General features: G+C 45.6%; 2 protein-coding genes and 1 long non-coding RNA gene across 23 annotated transcripts in view; 1 reads left to right on the top strand and 2 right to left on the bottom strand.

The window, feature by feature from the left end:
• Positions 1-8,533, top strand: part of LOC128902120 (E3 ubiquitin-protein ligase NEDD4-like) — a 161,417-nt gene extending 152,884 nt beyond the window's left edge. For all 14 annotated transcript variants that reach the window (XM_054184530.1, XM_054184529.1, XM_054184528.1 and 11 more), the window contains 7 exons: positions 333-406; positions 3,003-3,063; positions 3,489-3,548; positions 4,054-4,161; positions 5,032-5,128; positions 5,752-5,824; positions 8,137-8,533. In XM_054184530.1, coding sequence (XP_054040505.1) covers positions 333-406; positions 3,003-3,063; positions 3,489-3,548; positions 4,054-4,161; positions 5,032-5,128; positions 5,752-5,824; positions 8,137-8,239 — 576 coding nt within the window. In that variant the 3' untranslated portion in view covers positions 8,240-8,533. The remainder of the gene's footprint in view (positions 1-332; positions 407-3,002; positions 3,064-3,488; positions 3,549-4,053; positions 4,162-5,031; positions 5,129-5,751; positions 5,825-8,136) is intronic.
• LOC128902119 (alpha-protein kinase 2-like) overlaps positions 1-20,632 on the bottom strand; it is an 89,733-nt gene that overhangs the window by 620 nt on the left and 68,481 nt on the right. Inside the window, exons 11-13 of one of the 7 annotated variants that reach the window (XR_008463629.1) lie at positions 10,117-10,318; positions 6,716-7,889; positions 5,684-6,139 (exon numbers count right to left, since the gene is read on the bottom strand). Coding sequence is in view for 1 of the 7 variants with exons in the window: in XM_054184512.1 (XP_054040487.1) it covers positions 10,201-10,318 (118 nt within the window). In the remaining 6 variants the exon portion in view is untranslated. Of the gene's footprint in view, positions 1-5,683; positions 7,890-8,685; positions 10,319-20,632 lie in introns of those variants that run through there. The other 6 variants (XR_008463632.1, XR_008463631.1, XR_008463628.1 and 3 more) reach the window with 6 other exon arrangements.
• The window catches only part of LOC128902122 (uncharacterized), a 20,062-nt gene continuing 10,080 nt past the window's right edge, over positions 10,651-20,632 (bottom strand). For both annotated transcript variants that reach the window (XR_008463637.1, XR_008463638.1), the window contains exon 3: positions 10,651-11,414. This is a non-coding gene — a long non-coding RNA (uncharacterized LOC128902122). The remainder of the gene's footprint in view (positions 11,415-20,632) is intronic.

Below are 20,632 nucleotides of genomic sequence, written 5' to 3'. Positions count from 1 at the left end.
GTGTAGGCCACTGCTGGAGGGTGACACGGAATTAAAAGAAGTTGCAGACTGTCCGGGGGCGTTTGTGCTCTCGGGGAAACTACAGACTGGTGTCACACATCGCTGCAGCTTGCAGTGCACTGGCTCATTCCTCAGTTTACTTTTTTATTACATCTCCCCTCTGTTGTTTCTGTGTGTCGTGGGTGCAAAGTAACTAATGGCCTTTATGATTTCTTTTGTCTTGAACATGACGTTCACTTGTAAAATGCTCCTCAAGGAAAGTGGATTTTGTGAGAAATGTGTCTTAAAATAATGTTGTGTTTTGGTTTGGTTTTTTCTCTTTTGAAATACAGACATATCAAGTCGACCTGAAGCCAAATGGGTCCGAAATCATGGTAACAAACGAAAACAAAAGGGAGTACATTGAGTATGTATATATTTATGGAATTTATCGTGACAGTTGTACTTGTCTTAGAATTCCCCTTACTGCGATTGCTGTAGTTTGTGCCGTGCTAAATCATCAGAGAACCTTTTGAAGGAAAATCTTACCGTTAACATTGTTTGTACCCTAATCCTTAGAAAGTGTGGATTTTAACCTTTACTGTTCTCTGAATTACACTGCCGAGGGGAGTCTGTGAGCTGACGGGAAACTCTTTTCTGGAGGGGCAGGCAGAGGCACAGTGAGGAAGGACATCATCTGTATCAGGAACAATCATTGTCTAAGAGAATCTGCTGTGCGGGAGAGGTTTGTGCGCCCAAGCTGCTGGCTGAGAAGGGCTGGCTCCTGCCGGCCGTGCTCGGCGAGCGCAAGGAGCCACAGGGGCTGTGCCCACTTCCCTGCTGCAGAGCCCAGCGGAACCAGCTCTGCCTCGTGCGTCGCCAGAGCAGGGATGAGTTTCTGCCCTGGGATTTAGCGTCCCTGCTGAGCTGCCGGGCGGCAGAGTAGAGCTGGAGGAGGGGTGGAGACCTGAGCGCCCAGCCGGAGCTGGGGAATAGAACGGGGCGTCTGGTGGAGCAAGTCCGTGTTTGCTGGCCATTGCAGCCTTCACTCAGGGCAGAACCGGGGGCTCTGCCAGTGTGTAAGCCCTCCCCTAAGGGGAGAACTTGGGGCTTGCTTGGGAATCTGCTCGGCAGTGTTGTGGTACAGAGGTTTGGCTGTAATGGTGGAACTATAAGAGTTTCTGCTTTTATGACTATTATTTTTTTCCGTTACTTTGTGTGTAATATATTTGCACTGTCAGCTCTTTAATTTTTCAGGTATATATTTCTTTCAGTTTTCAGATGCAAAATATTAGGCATCATAAACTTCTTTTATCTCTACCGTACCATACAGTGCAGAAACAAAAAGCCCTTTGAAAATGCGCAGGCAAAAATTCCGAATTGCGTTCGGTTTACATCTAGATAATTCTTTCATGGCTAGTCACAGTATTTTTATAACTTTAGTGTGCTCTCATTTGGAAATGATTCATGCAACTTAAAGTTTTCAAATATTTTTCCTCAGAATTCCCTTATGGCAGAAGTAGTCTAGTTGTTAGGCTTCAAAAAAACCCCAAACAAACCACCAAACGGCAGGAAGGGTCAGAAATGTCGTTTTATTTTTGCCTCTCTGCACATGGAAATGATGCGTTCTCCCACACGTGTAGCACTTCCAGGATATCATCCGTATGAGCAACAGTCAGTGTCCGCTAGAGAATCTGCTGCTTTGTTTGCACGGGTTTGGTATGTAATGTTTATTGCAGAAACGAAGGAAAACAGATAAAAGGACTAAATAGCTGCTAATTAAAAATCAGTGTTATTTCTTTAATCGTTACGAGAAGGTGACACTAGGAATTTTCTAGTAAGTGTTGAACATTACACCGTGTTTTAATGCCACCTTTGGAAATTCAGCTTACGTAACAATGGCCAATAGTGGAACAAAAATAGAGTAAATAAAATTAACTCCTTGATTTTCCTGAGACCCCCATAAAGGAAAGAGCCTTTTCCAAAGCACGGCTCAAAGTGCCCAAGTTCAATTGCAGCAGACCCGTTCTCCTGCTCGTTACGGGGACAGCCCGCGATGGCAATACTGTGAGTGACGGCAGTGCCACTGAGTGACGGCAGTGCCAGTGATGGCGGTGCCGGTGAGTGATGGCAGTGACGGTGGTGGCAGTGCAAGTGGGTGATGGCAGTGCCGGTGAGTGACGGCAGTGCCAGTGATGGCAGTGACGACGGTGGCAGTGCAAGTGGGTGATGGCAGTATCATTGAGTGATGGCAGTGCCGGTGATGGTAGTGTCATTAAGTGACGGCAGTGTTATTGACTAACCCGCAGTGTCATTGAGTGACGGCAGTGCCGGTAATGGCAGTGGCGGTGAGTGATGGTAGTGCAAGTGAGGGATGGCAGTGCTGGTGGTGGCAGTGTCAGTGAGTGACAGCTGTGCTGGTGATGGCAGTGTCGGTGAGTGACGGCAGTGCCGATGATGGCAGTGCTGGTGAGTGATGGCAGTGCTGGTGAGTGATGGCAGTGTCGGTGAGTGACGGCAGTGCCGATGATGGCAGTGCTGGTGAGTGATGGCAGTGCTGGTGAGTGATGGCAGTGCTGGTGAGTGATGGCAGTGTCGGTGAGTGACGGCAGTGTCAGCAAGTGTCGGCGAGTGACGGCAGTGTTGGTGAGTGATGGCAGTGTTGGTGAGTGATGGCAGCGCCAGTGCTGGCTGCTGGCAAAAACCAGCCGAGTCCGCACAGGCTCTTCAGTTTTCGTCTCAAGCTTCCTCTGTTTCCCTGCCTAGCAGAATGTAAAATAATAAACTCAGCTACGTTTGCTGGCAGTTTTAATTAGTGCCTCTTCAAAGGGGAGAAAACATTGTAATGGCTCCATTCGTGCAAATTAGGAGTAAAACGCTGCTCAGGTTCCGTGACACGGGAGCGCGGTTGGGCGGGGCCTGAAGCTGTAAATGAGAACCAGAGCTGTGAGGGTGGCTGAAATCTCTCCGCCACGTCGTTCGCCATCGCCTGCTGAGTGCGCTTCTCTGTCTGTGTCTTACAGCCTGGTCATCCAGTGGAGGTTTGTGAACCGAGTTCAGAAGCAAATGAATGCTTTCCTGGAGGTAAGGTTCCCTCCCTGCTTTTCTTTTCCCCCCGCGTATTTTGTTTTAATGCAGACTTGTTATTCATCCGCGTCTGCGCCAAGGGATGGGAGGCGTTGCACAACCGCACACAGTCTGCAATGCTTCTCTTTTGTGTTTGTACGGCTTTACCTTGTATAAGAACATGTATACAACAGTATGTAATCTTTCCCTTAGGAGAGTAAGGTCGTTCTCTTTCAAGCTTAAATTATTGGAGCTTGAAATAATTTAGCGATTAATTTTTTTAATGAGGGAATCCTACATCAGCTACTCTGTGTTTCATTTTCAAAACCCTTCTTTGTTCCCTGTCATTTACTGAGGTTCCCTGAAGCCAAAGATCCCCCCGTTAGATAAAAACTTAATTTTACATGGTGTGAGAACTGTAATTTTGCATTGCTTTCTTTCAGGGATTCACAGAACTTCTTCCCATTGATCTGATTAAAATTTTTGATGAAAATGAACTCGAGGTGAGTTTGTTTAATTGACACCCAGAGCCAACAGATCACAAGAAGACGCGCTGTGTTCTGGGCTCGTCATTCGCCACTTACTCATCCTGAGCGAATTTGCAGACAAAGATGTTTTGCTTATAGTGGGAAATGAAATTTTTCTCCCAAATTAACAAATCTACTGATCACTAAAAGCACAAAAAAACCGTAATTATTCAGGGAGGTGGTTGAGTACGTGCGTATAAAAGCATGTCAGTAGCTTACTGAATTAATGCCGTTATGCCTATAGCAGCCATATTTTGAGCAAAACAACATAAAAGATGGTGGCACACAAAGCATATGTGCGGTAGAGGGTACAGTGGTTCTCCAGGAAAAGGAAATATTTTTGGGGAACTCTCCCGAAGAGAAGCTCAGGCTCTGCTTTAGGTTTGCATTTCTGTTAGCACGGCTGGGCTTGTGGAAGGGCCGGGCGGCAGCGGGGGGAGCGCTCGCGTGACTCACTGCCATCCCCACTCTCCCTGCGCAGTTACTCATGTGTGGCCTTGGCGATGTCGACGTTAACGACTGGAGACAACATACAATCTACAAAAATGGTTACTGCCCGAATCATCCCGTTATCCAATGGTTCTGGAAGGTAATACCGGTCACTGCTTCTCTGTCTGTTCCTCTGTCGGGCTTCTCTGACTGGTCCTAAAAGTGAAAGTTTGTGTGTTGTTTTGTGGGGTCCATTACGGAATCTTTTTTCTTCATGAAAAGTGCTGAGGAATCCAGCTCTGTGTGCTGGAAAATGAGAGACTCTACTAGAAGCAGACCGAAGGTGGGAAGTCTGGATCCTGGGTTTTATCTAAAGCGTCTTGCACTATTCATGCAGTAAAATACTTCTATGAAAAGTGTGCATCCCCAGAAAAACGACAAAAATATTTTTTCCCGTAATAGCTGTGGATTTTTCGAAGGGGTGTCTGGTTTTCTTAAAAATACTGGAATCTTACAGCTTCGTGTATGCACTTCAAACTCTGTGTCTGGGTGTCTCGCCTCCTTGTCCTGACCAGGGGTGAGGCACATCCGGACGATGTACTTGTATCGGTCCCCGTGGTGATACGGCCCCAAGAGGCTCGGTTCCGAGTGGCGGCTACTGCAGCACCAACCCGATTTTCTGTGAACTTTGCGGGCTCTGTCTGACCTTCACGGCTTTTGGGCCATCTCTGTTTCTCTGCCCCCCTCAGGCACATTCACCACTGCAGTGTCCCCGTTGTGCCTGCACCCCCAGTTGGGTACAGGGTGCCCACCCTTCCCACAGCTGTGTCTGGGGCCCAGGGACAGCGGGACAAGGATGCTCCTCATTTAATCAGAGAAAAGCTGGAGTGGGACCTATATCGCATCTGCCAGAGTTACGTGTCTGTTACAGTCTAATACAGACCGTTCACTAAGGGTTGGGTTGGGTTTGTAACAAAGCCATCTCCAGCAGCGAAAGCGAGAGGAGGGTGACTGTGTGTGTTTGTCACAGGCCGTTCTGCTGATGGATGCGGAGAAGCGGATTCGGTTACTGCAGTTTGTCACCGGGACGTCACGCGTGCCTATGAATGGATTTGCTGAACTTTACGGTGAGCTCCCTTTCAGCCGCCTGCAGATATGCCCAGACCTCTGCTCAACACGCACACAAAATCCTGGGCACAAGGGAAACTTAGTGGCAGCCAACCCTTGACCCCCAGGGACCAGTTCTCCTTTGGGATGCCGAGAGCACTGGAGGAGGCGGGGGGCACACTGAGGAGTACAGTTTTGTACACGGGGGTGTTATATAGACGCTCTCCCAGCTCCCACAGGAAAAATTCAGCTGTCAACAGGAATAATGTTCATGTCCTATGCACAATATTTTGGAATAATATTTGTGTAATAATATTATTCACATCCTATGAAGAAGAGGAGAATGCTTGTTTAACCAAGCACTTTGATTTTTAAATGTTAATGTCTGAGCTTACTTCTTTTGCATTACACATACTCTACGCAGAGGGAGTTAGCTAAACTTCACAGGCTTTCTTACCGGTAACTATCCCCTTCCTGTTTGCTTTAATGTCGTTTTAATTGAGAAAGCTTGTACCAGGTATTTCGTAGCAGTTGAAGAGTCCAGCCTACAAATTATGCAAACATTTAATGTTAAAAATACTATCTAGGCAGTCTCCGTAGCATCCAGCAATTTATATTTCATGTGATTTTCATTTTCAACCAGGTTCAAATGGTCCTCAGCTGTTTACAATAGAGCAATGGGGAAGTCCTGATAAACTGCCCAGAGCTCACACATGGTAAGTCATAAAAGCATAAAATAATAGAGCTTATTCTGCCAAGAAAGGGGGAAACTGACGACTGTGCTTATCTCAAACATATTTTAGCTCTAAATCATACCGCTTTTTGTAAAAGGGGCTGCTGTGTGTGCAGGGGTGTACTCGAGGCGAGCAGCTTTGCGTGTTGATCGGCTGCACGTGGCTGTGGGGTGGGACACACAAAGCTGCAGGCAGCAGCAAGGCTCCGCTCAGGCCCCTGCTCTTGCGGCTTCGTTTCTGAACAGCCCGTGGCTTTGCCTTCCTCTGGGCCTGTGAGAGGCTGCGTTAGCAGGGGTTCTGCAAGAAATGCAGGTGAATTAATCCAAAATAAACTCTTTCCATCATCGCCTTTCTGGTGAAGGCCTCTTAACGCTATTTTATTGTATTCCAAGTGACCCTTCCAAGGCGGGACTTTTCTTCTAGTAACTGCTGCTGTGTTAAAATGTGTGCTAGAGAGACGAGAGAGCTTTTCCCCGCTTTATCTTACACTGCGATGGAAACAATTGCTACTCACGTATATACCAAACGTTAACTCTCCTATTTGAAGCCACAGAGTAGGCCGCTAATTGCTTTAAGCACTGGCCAATTAAACCGGCACTCTGACAAAAAGGAAGTAACATGAATCCCTTCTGCTAGAAGACTTTTCCCACATCGAATAGGTAAGAATCCCTTCACGTAAGGTACTGGCAACACGATCCAAGCGAGAGCCCGCAAAGCCCAGCAGAGAAGCACACGGCACGCGGGGGTGCTGTGCTGGGGAGAGTCCCAGAGTGACACCGAGTGTCATCCCCTTTTCAGGCTGCCGGCCCTCCCACCACAAACACCTCACGGTTCCCAGTGCCTTTCACATTAGGAGAACATTACAATCCCTACCCAATTTCCTGGGAAGTGACAAGCAAAGGTCAGAGGTGAGGACAGTCCCAGAGGAGTCCAGTGACGCCACTGAGTCCTGGCAGAGGCAGGATGGGAGCAGTTGTCCATGTGGTGGTTCCTGCCACAACTGGGGTAGGGAAGAAAGAGCAAGAGCAATTACATTTTATGCTTTAGCAATTTATCTGTGAATGTTAAGCAGGCTCGGTTCTTTTCTGTCAGCCTGAAGGCTTTAAAAAATACAAGATGAGCAATAAACTGTCCGAGAGGGACAGTTTACGGGGTTAGCGGGGTGTAACAGGGCATACCGGAAGGAAAAATAGTGCCTCCCCTTGCAAGGCCAATACTGTGCATTGCCTCCTTTTATACTTCTTAGAAATTTATCACCTCTTCCGCTTTCCTTTTGGAAAGCTAAGAAATTGAAGGATAGCCCTGAGTGGGAAAAGCAAGACTACAATTTGTACAGATCGGGGTTGATGCTCTTTTTTTTCCCCCCTTGGTGCTGTGGTTCTGCTTCAGGTATCGCCGTGCTGCAGGTTTTACTCTCACCATCAATTTCCCTTTCTCATTTCCCATGATTTTATTTTTCCCTTGTCCTAGTAAGCGGGTATAAGGAGCTGCAGAAAGTCTGAGTTAACAAAACATCGCCACAGCCAGCTGTGCCACGTAAAGGCCCCGGACAATTCCCTAAAAATGGGAGGTCATAGTCCAGCTGACTTAATTTAATCGTAATTTATAGAATTTGCAAACGTTGAAAGAATTCAATACAAATCTTTGTCTTGATCTGTTGCAGATCAAGAACATGGCTTTTTTGAGGTCACTTTAAATTGTGCTGCATAGGAAAATTAATTTTTAGAACATTAGTACCGAATGGTGAGGTTTCTATAAAAATGATAATTCTATAGAATAAAAAGTTTCATTTAAAAAGAAAAAAGACCACCACCAAAAACCTAAACATCAGTCCATCCTCTTTATGTTTCAATTATGTGTTAGATTTTACAGGACCTTTTCAAAACCTTTTGGATGCCTAAATTGAGAACATCTTTGCTGCGCGTTAGGAAACCAGCCCTTTGACAGAGATGAACTGTTTTCAGTCAGCTAAACACGGAGAGGGGGTTCTGCCACTGGGTTCTTTTCCTTTCCTAAGCGGTTCTTAAACAAGTTCCCACTTTCAGCTCTGAAAAGAAAGGAGGCAGAGAGTTATTTGTGGCAACTCCAGTGCGGGCAGGGCTGGCTTGAGAAGGCGCCTGCAGGGAGCACAAGCGCTGGTCGGGTTTGCAAAGGACACCGGAGATTGCCCCGGGTTGGGTAACAAGAGCCGTCCTCTGCTAAGGCACCCAAAGTATTTAACGTTTTCTCTTTCATTAAAATTACGTGTGTTTTTCAGTGGATTATTAGATGTTTCTTTTCCTTCTAAATTTCAGCTTTAATCGCCTAGACTTACCTCTGTATGAATCTTTTGAAGATTTGCGAGAGAAGCTCCTTATGGCAGTTGAAAACGCTCAAGGGTTTGAAGGAGTGGATTAAAACGGCGTCGGTTTTTCCCCCTTCACGCAAGTTCTGCTGCACTTTGCGCTTGCGGAACGGCCTGGGCTGACTCTGGCGGAGCAGCCGCCCGGCGCTGGCTCACGGGGCAGAGCCTCCGGCCGTGCGGCTGCCTGGGCCCCAGCGGCTGGACTCGCGGCGGCGGCTCCTCCGCCCGTTCCCCAGCGACTCCCCACAGCCCAACCCGAACTCTGATGACATTTCAGCAGGACTTACTCTATTTATGTTGTGCCTCTGTAGGCAAAGCCCTTAATAAACATTTTACATAATTTCTAATGACAATGAATGGAATTAATCATTTTACAGGTATAGTATTACAACTCATGTTTACTTTTTAATTGATTTAGACATTTTCAGATTTTATTTCATGCCAATTAAATATCATATACTTGGAAAAATGAGCATTTTTCTTAATTTCGTACCAGACTTTGATGCCAGTGTCATTTTTTCAAAGCACATTTTGAGCCTTGTGTTCCCAAACCATTAAGAAAGTAGGAGAAAGCTACGTTGGAACTTTTCTCTACGTGGGCTGTGTATCTAGAGCAACTCTCTTCATTCAGCACATAAATATTTTTCAGTATCCAGAAGTACGGACTGGATGTTGCATTTTTGTATAAATACTAGAATAGCTACAAGTCACGGGAGAATCATAACATAGCATGCCAAATCTCATCTTCAATAACAAAATTGCCTCATTTTTGGTAATACTTACGTGTATTATACAGCATTTTGGGGTAGGGTTGGCATTAACGATTTCAGGAAAAGATGCTTAACCCTGTCGTTATCTTTGTATAGTGATTCTTTTATTATCCTTTCCTCTGACTGTTTGCGACGGAGGCACGATGTGATTTGGCACTATGGAAAACAGGTCTGGTTTGTCTCCTGTTTGTACGTGTTTGCTAATGATAGCTAAATAACAACGGTTTTTTTGTTTGTTTCTAACTGCACCAACTCTAAAGGCACTTTATGTAACACATGGAAGTCATATCTGTTTTTTATCATAAACATTAATGTGATTATATTCTTTCTCACTGCACATGTCTTTCTGGTGCAATATCTATCAATTGTGAATTTGGCTGCTGCTGATGTATAAAAGAAAAAACACAAACAGATGTAGAGCTGAGCCTGCAGACATGTTCCTCAGCAATTGGTTTTGTGATTTATTTTTTACTTAATCACAAAGATTTATTTAATATACACTGCTATCTAATCAATTTTGTTACCTATGACATGTTGCATGCTTAAACTATAATGTCTGAGTTGCATCTCTTTTGTGACGGATTAAAAGTGAAAGATTTGCATTTGATCCACTTAAGTGAAATGGTTCCAGCACCGCCAGGGAGGTCTGCGGGGGTGGCTGAGCAACGTAACCGTCAGCTTGGGAAGTTTTGCCCACAGACTTACCCAGAGAGACGCCTTTCCCCAAGTAGCTGCCCAATGCTTATGACACAGGATGACACCGCGTGCCAGCACAGTGTCACCTCATTGCCAACAGCTTCCTCGGCCCTGCCCTTGCCCCCTCCCCGGCCCCCCCAGCAAGTGCCGGCTGCACCCGAGAAGGAAGAGCCACACTGCCGAGCCTTGAAGCCGTGATCCTGCAGCTGGAAGGGCTGCTGGAGAGAAGCCTTCAGCAAGTGGTGTGTGCTGACGAAGTCTGAAGCCTTAAGAGGCGCGTGAGGAAGGTTATTCCATTATTTGAACACGGGTCAAGATCCATTTTCTATCGAGTAAGTTCCTGACATTCCTTCCTGACCTTTTACATTGGCTGAGTGAGCTGGGACAGGAGAGAGTGGACTGCATCTGAGCGGAGACGCACTGGGGGAAGTAGGAATGAGGGAAATCCAGGTATTTCCACTGACCTGCAGCGTGTTAAGAACAGCTGGTTGTGACGTGGGCTCCTTTGAGGGAACTCTCATACTCCAAAACTTGCTTCCGTTCTGTCTTCAGCTGGTGGATTTTGGTGTGGTTGGAGGCTCTGTTCGTGCCGGTACCGTAAGAGTCCTGAGGCTGCTTTGGTTGTGAAGCGTCGGCGTGACCTCGTGTACAGTGGAGGGCGGTAACCTAGGGGTAGTGCAGCAGAGGTAGAGACAGAGGTGAGGTCAGGTCAAGTTTAAGAATCTGCCATTTCTCTTGTGATCTTGCCTTGGTCCCTTCCCTCCCCTCACCCTTGGCGTCTGAAACAGGTTTACTAATACTTGCCAACATCAAAGGCCTTTCAGCCACCTAGAATTACGCAGTAACATCTGACTAGAAGGGACATTTTTGCTGTTGGGAAGAAAATTTGAAGAAATTTTGAATTTGAAATTTTGAATTTTGAATTTGAAACTTTGAAGAAAATTTGGAATGACTTAGCCTAACATGGCCTCAGAGCCACTCCTACTCAGATCCCCTTATCTCACAAAAGCATTCATTAGGTATTAAAACAGAGAGGTGAATTCCACTGTATGAACTGTAATTAACACACACTTGGACTGTTGTTGTTTACTTTAGAGAGAAGGGTTTTCATTTTTAGGCAACAGTTTAACATTACGAGGAAGCCCTTGTCTCCCCCGAGGGACGCCATCAGGGTGGCAGCTTGGCGTGCAGCATGGCAGGAGTCAGGACTGAGCTTGGGCAGCACTGACAGCGAGCCCCAATGCGCAGTGCCCTGACGGACTCGTACAGCTCAGGTTGAAATTAGTGCTATTTTGGCTGTCTTGCAATTAATGCAAATAAATAACTATATAAATGCTATCTGTGCCTCTTGCACCCTGGACTCCGCAGCCACAGCTCTGGCCTGCATTGCAAAGCTGCCATCGCTGCAGCCCCAGCGCAGCCCCACGCACAGCCGTCCCCGGTGGCTGTTGTTTGGTCAGCGCTCGGTGAAGGTACCGTTCCTGCCAGCCCAGGAAACACACCGGTTAAGCCAGCTCCTTATTTTGGTTAAGCTCCTCTATGCTATGACAAAGGCCAGGCCGTTACCTTCAGTTTTGCAATAAGCTGCGCGGGTAAGTGGCATTAGCTGTGCCAAGTAGCAGATGCGGAGGAAATGGCTTCTCTTTTTCAGGGCTCTTAACACAAAGCCGTAGTGCTGTAACTGACAGCCTAAGCTGGATCCAGCCTTGCCATCCTAGGGATCCCTCTGGAGCTCCTGAAGCTACGTTTCGAGGAATCTTTTCTAGGAAAAGTAGTAGCTAAATGTCATTTACCCAAAAACACCTAACACACAAAGCAACTAACAGTCCGCTGGGAGTCTCGTACCACAGCGTTGTGCCTTTCTCACCACAGTACGTACACCGCTATAACAACAGTTCAGCCCGTTCCCCGCAAAGTCGCCCAACAGTATTTTAAAAGGTTCTATTCAGCTACTTTTTTTTTGTTAATAAATGGCAATCAATCATAAGGGTGGTACCTAAACCATTGTTTGTTTGCTCTCAAGAAGCCTTAATGCAAAACATTCATAAAAATTCTAGTCAGAACATGGGGCCTGCAGCTGTCACCTCCTGGTCACGTTAGGCTTACAGATCCGGGCCCTGTATGGGTCCCATGAACTCCTGCTGGCCAGCCCAGCTGCTGGAAACTGCTGCCTTTCATTTGTCCGTCCAAAAGTAACAACAAACCCACAACCCTCCGTTACCGCAAGATTTACCTTCTTTCTGCCTCTCTCGCGCTGCCCTCTCCCCGCGCGAGTTTCCTGCTGGCATGCGGGGTGAGGGGTGTGCTGCTAAGCGGGCAGAGGAGGCTGTGGCAGCTGCCCAGGCAGCCAGCGCCTGTCCCACACCCGAGGGACACGGCAACGGTGCCACCCGCTCAGCCCTGCGCGGCTGGGAATCCCGACTGCAGCAGCCCCCGGTAATGCAGTCCCGGTGCTTTGGGGGAGCACGTACACCACAGTAAGGGGCCGGCAACTGTGAGCACTGGGGAGCCAGAGCCTTAGACTGCAGATTTAAGAGTTAAAAATAAGCGATCGTACCCATGTCATTGCAAGGGCTAATTATCAGTATGTATAAAACACATCAGTTACCAGATTGGACATCTTAATGCATAGATTTTCTTATCTTTTTAATAAATAAAAACATTTCCTTTTGTAGGTAAAATTACACCAACAAAGAAAAAGCCCTACAGTCTTCACCCATCGGTTCGGATGTTGCACTAAGCAGCAGGGCACATTTGCAATGCGTGGGAAACCCATGAAACGGGAACCTAACCATGTTAACGTCCCACACCACCTAGAGCCCTGTGAGACACCCCCAGCACAAGCCGCGCCACGTCGCGTCTGCCGCTGCACGCTTACAACCATCTGCTCCTCTGCTTACATGCTGGGGGGTTTCCCTTTTCTGTATTATTTTCACATAAACCTGTGGGGAGGGGTTTCCCCTCTTAATTTTTTTAATACATAGCTGTAATAATATACACAGTAGGCATTCACATTTTTATACTTAAATTGCGTGGCGTTTTTATACTTTAATCCGTTCTATTGGCTTGGAAGAGGCTGGTGGGCCGTCTGTCCCCACCACGCCGGAGGGAAGAGGTTACGATTCTCAAAACCCAAATGGAAACCACCAGAATACAATGTTGCTGTGTCTATGTTTGTAAACATACATTTTAAATCAAATTTAAGAGTGAGATTTTTAGTATTTCCAAACATGCAAAAGCATCGAACATTCCAGCTTAAATTCACACTGTTTAATAATTACTTTTTTTAAAAATCACCTCATACTAGAAGGCTATTCAAAATTATACTAAACTACCTTAAACTTTATTTTAAAAGTACTACTTGCAAGTAATGCTCATTTTCACAATTAATACAGCTTTAAACCGTGGTTGGATTTGATACGCTGTGGGGAAAGGATTTGTTTATGGACAAAAGTCATTTTTTCCATTTATTTTCTGAGGAGCAATGAAAGAAAGTGTAGCTTGTTTTCCTGACAGCAAAAGCTCAATGTGACAAAATGAAGTTGTTGTAATGAAATGATGCAACTTAATTAAATATTTAATAAAGAACTATGGAAGCTACAGCATTTTATACTTCAAATATATTTTTTGTCTAACTGAAGCTTTGTTTTGTTTTGTGAAAAAAAAAAAAAAAAGCCTTAAGGTCACAATTTGCAGGAAGGCTGTCAGAACCTGGGGGTGGGGGGAGCCCACGTGCAGTCACATCCATAACACATTTATTTTTCCGTGACCAAACACACCATCCACATAGTTCAGCTCCTGTAAAAGTGGTTCCCAGGTTTTCCCCGCTGACCCTCCCCGTGTCCATGAAACGGTACCGTGCCTGATGTTCCAGCCAGATCGGAATGTGTCCCTGAGAAAAGCCTCCAGTGGCTGGTGGTCACTGCCGCACGGCCACCTTCAGAAGGCACCATTCAAGGGAACTTTGTAAGGATCTGACCAGTTGGTACGAGGTTAGTGGTTATGCGGTGTTCTCTAAAGGAGTGTCCTTAGATAAAATACCAATAAGAAGTTGGAGAGGTGCAATTTTTGTATCTCCTGTTCCAGCATCACGTACAATACAAAACCTGTAGTACACACTTCCATGAGAAGTTCTGTTCCCGAATTATCCAAAGCAGCACACTTATGAGCTTTTCCTGTTTAAGCCATACCTGGAATGTGTGTGAATTTTCTGTCATTTTTATTGCATATTTTCTATGTTTAGAGAAGAATTCTCTGCAGCCTGCAATGATGTATGTACTACCAACAACATACCCTACTTGCAACAAACTCAAAGTTCAGTTTAACAATGCCAGTCTGGGCGCTGGTAGGTTTGTTTTGATTTTCACTGTTAGAATTCTGACATTGTAGTACTAATAACAACTTCTTATGAACAGCAATGGAACCAAGGTTACCTTTTCTGTTAATCAGTGTAAATACCTAACTTACAAAAGAGAAACCCAAAAAACAGCTACACAGAAAGCAAAACCCAACAGCAACAAAAGCAAACCCACATAAAAAGCCCAAACCTAACCAAAAAAAGAAAACCACCGCAAGTATGTTTTGACGCAAGAGCTCACTTCAGGAACGCAGCGCGTTGCTCCTCAGCTAATATCAGTGCTTAAGAGAGCTGCAGATGGACTAAATTGTCTGTTAGTCTTAAATATAGAACCAGTGTGTACGCAACAAGCTGCCTCCTTGCTTTGGAGCTTCACACGCAACACTGATCTGCCTTGCACTAGTACACACGAAGGGTCCTGGAGCAGACTCTGCAGCTACCTTCAGCTGCAATTTGCTGAAGAAAAATGGAAGGGGGAAAAAAAAAAAGGGTGCACCATCACTCCCCCTCAGCATCCGCTGCAGCAAGTGCCCAGTCGTGCAGGAACTGGAAGAGGCGAAGGGTGGCCAGGGCGACCAGCCACCAGAGAAACCTCTTCACAGGACCCGGAGACACGCTGCCATCAGAACCGCTGCTCAGCTCCCAAGGGAGGAGAATGCCTGTTAGGACCAAGGTCACTAGGAGCGCACTGGTGCTGCCTATGGCCTCTCCAAGAGCCCACTCCCCTGGCCGGCTCAGCCTGTTCACCTTTGCAACCGAGTTATTCCTGTGCAGGGTTGACGTTGTGGCACATCATCTCCACTTGCCATTGCAGCACGACTTAGTCTGCTCTGGTAATTAACGCACCGGTCTCTCTGCTGTCCAGCTGCATCAACACCACAGAGCAGCAACTAATTTACTTTGTCTAAGCTTTATTTGTGCCTGTCTGCATTTTGCTCCCTTGGGCGCAGGGTTCTGAAAGGGCTGCCCATCTCCTCCCCTTTCCCCAAGCCACCACCTCTCCCTAAGCCAGAGCAGCTGGAGCCAGCTCCAAAGTCATTCTGTTGGCTGATATCGCAGCGTCCCTGCGCTGGAACTAACGCAGCTCTACCCGTAATGCACTCCTTTACGCCAGCAAACAGCGCTGGACTGGAAAGTCACAAACTGGGTAATGCTGAAACATACAATTAGCCAGCACTCTTTACAACAAAAGTGTAAAAACAAACAAAAAACACCTCCACACACGTCTCTTCCAGTGATACCTACTTGTGTATTAAAGTTTAGCACACTTACATACCATAGGTTTCAAAAAACAAAAAAAAAAAACACCAACCCCACCCACAAAAAACACCCCACATGATTCCATTGGTCTTTCTAATTGGAAATTAAAAATAAGTTGTGGCAAGGTAGCGTTCCAAGGTGTTACAGAACGTCCATGCAAATCCCTGCTACATGCTGTTTGTACATGGCTACTAAGGTTGTGGTGCCCTCGAGAAACAAGCAAACAAAGAAAAAGAGAAACCATGCAAATGTATTAAATCCCAAAGCAACCCCTATGTATCCACACAGCCCTGCAGCCACCCACAGGGGACGCTGCAGGAACTGTGTCACCAGCGAACACACTCCTCCTGCCAGCCCTGAAACTTGGTTGCTCCCTACCCTGACATTTCCTACTCCTGCCAAGGGAAAAAAATCCTGCGTTATCCAAACTAATTCCCTTTCTTTTTTTAAGCTGCCTGTCATTAATGAGAACAGCGATACCAGATCAAATTGAAGGCGCAGCTGGACAAGCATCTTTCAAACGTGAGTGACATGCAGCTCCAGGACCTCCTACAGAGGTGATGGCTTCTCGGGGGTTTTTGTACATAAATAGCAATATAATTTATATATATTTTTAAAGAGCTAGTTTCTGATGTCATGGGAAATTCTCGTATTTACAGCTGCTTGAGCTCAGTGGCTGTGACCATTTTCAGTGTGAAGGAGCATCTCCTTTTGCTTTGAACCGGTCGCCTCTTTATCTAACAGACACTGCCCCGGCGTTCCTTAGACGCCTCTTCGCTGGTTGCTGTCTCTGTGTAGACAGTGCAGAGGTCTCTGGTTTCCTTCTCCTGCCATGGCTTCCCATCTGGAAGGCTGTTGGAGCCACACTCCCTCCCACCCCAGGCGGATGTCAGCAGGGGCCCTGACACCAGCCCGTGCCCCACACACGCTCTCTCAGACGAGGGCTGACCGCAGGCCCACGGCCATACAGCCTGATGCCAACGGCCTCTGGAGCCAGCTCCCTCACGCGAGAACCAGCCCGAGCAGCGCTTGGGGACCCAGCCCAGGGGAAACAGAACTGACAAGAGGTACAGTCACATTTATGTCACTGCCGACAAACGGAGCAGCAAGTCCATCAACTCTGCAGGTTGCCAAAGAATTTCTCGTCATGTCCAGAACTGCCTACGGCAATTCTGGTGCAAAAATGCTCCCAGGACGTAGCTACAGAAAAAAGGACACAGGGGTGCCACGACAGCATCAAGGCACCCACTGCCACCATCACATGGACTCTCCGTGCCTGGTGCTCGGCTGCACTTCACCCGCCCCGCAGCACGGCAGGGCAGAGACACCTTGCAGCTGGTATATGCTAACGCCCAGAAATTCATTCCATACATTACGACATTAATTAGGTAGGGATAACATAGCAGAGCAATTGTGCATGTGAGAACGACAGTTATTGTTGAAGACTTAGTTATAACTACATTTAATGAGTATTCGGGCATTGAAAACCTACTGGCAAAGACAAAAGGCTGAAATGCCTTTACAAAAATTCTGGTCCATGCCCTCTTCTCAAAGCCAACCTCTTCCCTGCTTCAGCAATCTTCAGTGTTTCAAATCCTGCTGAATGACAAGCTGAATTTCATGTTTCTCTCTCATTCCAGGGCTGAGTCTACAGAAAACCCACTACCGTTTACATTCCTACATAATAGGATCATGAGAAAGGCACCCAGGGTCTGCTATGGCAACCCAACAGGAAACACTCCTGGTTCAAACATCTCCAATACAAGGATCACAAAGATAAATAATCTCTTGACGATTACTGTTGATTATTTTTCCCAGCTTTTGATTGGGAGCCTTGTTCAAATTCAATTTATTCTTGCTCAAATACATCTGCTATTTTCACCCAACTTATTTTCTGCTGTTTGCTGTGGGCGTTCCGTTAATTTGACAGACTAGACTCTTAAGTTTAAAGTGCAATATAATATAAACTCAAGATATATTCATTACATATATACACAAATCTTATCTTTTATCCTGTCATATCTCAGCCTTATTAATACAAGTTTTGAAGTTTAAATTTCAGTGCATTTTCCTCTCTTTGATAATTCTCTATCAGTAGTGTATAACAATGCAAGCACTTTAAAATTTTATGCCAGTAGCTCATTTTTTCAAATTGAAATGTTTTCAAATGTTCTACTAATTTGCCACAATGCTAATAACCTAGAAGCTGACTGAAACATCTACCACTTCTATCGCATCTAGTAACTTATACAATGAAAGCAAAGAGAAAAGCAAAAGCCACCTCACTAGTGTCTGGATTTCGCAGGGGTTAAGTCCAGCCCCCCCGGGGATGCGGGTCCAGCTCCAACACCTGAACAGAGACAGACCCTCGGTGAGTCTGCAGGTCTGAACATTCAGGAAGCCGAAGACTTTTGCCACTGTAGTGTTAGGACAAGGGTAACAGCTTCGAACTGGAAGAGGGGAGATTGAGATGAGATCTGAGGAAGCAATACTTTGCTGTGAGGGCGGTGAGCCCCTGGCCCAGGTTGCCCAGAGAAGCTGTGGCTGCCCCATCCCTGGAGGGGTTCAAGGCCAGGTTGGCCGGGGCTTGGAGCAACCTGGGCTGGTGGGAGGTGTCCCTGCCCAGGGCAGGGGGTGGCACTGGGTGGGCTTTAAAGGTTCCTCCCAACCCAAACCGTTCTGTGAGTCTGTGGTTCTATGACTCGAATACAGTGAGCTTGATCCTGTGGAGAGCTGAATGCATTCCCTCTCGGCTAACAAGAAATACAGCTGTAACGCACATTTGAAAAGCGAAGTGAGCAATAACCACTGCCTCAAACTAGTGCAAATAACTTGGGTATCAACATCACAGTAACACGCAAAGATACGAACATAACATTTGTGCTCTGGTTTCCAGTTTATTACTATCTAGTCTTGCTAGCTTAAGCTAGCACGGGTGCAATTGCCCGAGTTATAAACACAACTTCATTTTCATCACTTCTGTGCAGAAATAGGTGGGACAAGCCTGGGGCTTCTGCTTGTTCTGCTAATTTGGGCTAATGACTTTCTCCATTTTGTGGCTTTTTCAGGCTCACTGCGTACTGCTGCGTTTGTGGATAGGTACTCACAGAGCTTTTCTCTATGGGCTTCAGAGTTGTCGGTGGTAAACTCTATTTTTTATTCTACAGACCTCTATCGCAACTGGATTAGCTAGAGGACACAACCTCCCTGTGAAATCAGTTTTTAAACAAAACGTAAACTTTGAACCTTGGACTAAAGTTAAAGAATAACAGAGATGGATGCTAGATCAATATTGGCAAATATTAGCCGCATGCAGCGGACAGATGCTTCTCTGCTGTACCTCTAAATATTTCGGTATCCTAAGGCAGAACATACCTTTAGTTTTGTTTCTTTACACAGAACAAAGACCAAAAACCACTTTGAAGCAGTTAGAGGTTAGTATTTTGTGCAAGTCTAGGAATTTCCTTCCTCTGCAGTCCATCTGGAATTCAGGGGATTGAATTCAGGGCTACTTGATCCCACAACTGATGTTTTCCCTACCATCCCGGTAGTTTCCTATGCTCTAGTGCTTTACTTCTGTGACTAACAGCTTTTAAGAAAATTGTCAAGTTTTAAGCAGTTCTATTTCCTAATCAAGCATGCAGATGGTTCACTGTCTCTGATTATTTAATAATAATGTAAATAGAAATTGTGATTACATGTTGTTATCTCAATAACATGTTATCTCATGTTACAACATGCATATCTTGGACTCAATATTTCCCAATTGTGCCCCTAGGTTTGAAAAAATTTAAAAAAAAAAAAAAGAAAAAAGAAAACACAGGAGCACGCAGTCCAAATTACAAATTCTTTTTTCCCCTCATTTTATAAAGGACTTCTTTATTTGACAGTGAGGCAGAAAACAGCTCCCTGTCACTCCTTTCTGCCTTCTATTTGTAACAACAGCACCAACCCTAACACTAGCATTTGCAGATCACCCAATACTCAGGGAGAAGGAACCCCCAGGACAAAGAGGCAGCGGCCCAAGACGAATCACAGTGTTCCTCAGAAACCTAGATTTGACACACGCTCTCTTGGCCTCGACGAGGGCAGGGGCACTGTACCAGAAGAATACAACAGGACAGGTTAAGCGCAGGTGCAAAGGTTCTGTGCTTATCTGCTGGTAACAACTACAGTTTGGCAGAACACTGGCACAGAGAAGAACTGGTAAGAACTCTAGCAAGATAAAAAAAAATCTAAAGGTAGTTGCATTTTTGGACTCTGAATTCTCAGGATAATGGGATAATGGAGAAGCTGACGTACTGTTTGCGAAGGAAACCTTTTATAGTGAACTATCATCGGCGTTGTATTTCCTTCCGTGGCTTTTAGAACACAAAGAAATCAATCAGGACTTAAACGTAGAGACAAACACTAAAGAGAGTCAGTATCAGTTCTCCTAAACCAGAAGATTAGGCCAGAATTTGAATCTCCCCCAGTGTGGATTCCTGGAAGCAAGATTTTGCTTCATCTCTAACATAGATGAAAAACAAGTGAAAAAATCCCCCCTGCTTCCCAAGGAGACCCCTTCTCCTTACAATTTTTAACAGTGCTTTAGTGTCTAGCCTCTCTCACATCTTGAATACAGGAGCCAGAAAACTCAGGTCAAATCCAGTTCCCAAACCTTTGCCCTCTGATGCATTTACAGAGCACATCAAATCCCTGAACTATGGTTTGGTGATACATACCTAATATATACTGACGATTTTACCATAAACAATTATAGATTTGTGAAGGATACCCTCATCATTTCAATTTCTGCTTATTCTTACTACAAACTTATTTTGTTGCATGGCAAACGCAGTCTTCTAACAGCATCAGTACAAGTAGCTTAGTTTTGGGGTTGTTTTGTATTTTTCTTTCTGGTGATAAAAGCATAATTTTTCACTGCCAGTAGTTGCCCAGAGCAGTAGGCACAGAGTCAGGCTTGGCTCTGAGCAGCGCTGACTGGGAACATTCTTAACATTATCCATTTTCTTAACATTACCTTACACAGCTTTCACTTGGCTCTGCAAGAAAAGAAAAGGGCAAAGAAACTGCACTACACCCACTCCTAAACCTATTTCGGCTCTTGTTCACAGAGCCTGAACACATTGCATCCCTTACTCTTGCTCCTGTGTTCGCAGGACAAATAACTACCAAAACCAAGCCTACCACGAATATCTAAACTCACAGAAAAAAAAGAACGGATGAAAGCAATTCAAAGCATTTCAGAGGGCACTTATATTCACCAGTTTAGGAAGTGACATTTTCTTACATTTTGTATTGAATGACAGTTTGATCTACAGCAACTTCTATGGAAATATTTCCGGTACGGACCTCATGCA

This window comes from Rissa tridactyla, chromosome W, assembly GCF_028500815.1.
Source record: "Rissa tridactyla isolate bRisTri1 chromosome W, bRisTri1.patW.cur.20221130, whole genome shotgun sequence".
In the NCBI taxonomy this organism is placed as follows: Eukaryota; Metazoa; Chordata; class Aves; order Charadriiformes; family Laridae; genus Rissa; species Rissa tridactyla.
The sequence above is the reverse complement of the archived record's forward strand: the minus strand, read 5'-3'. Positions and strand labels throughout refer to the sequence as shown.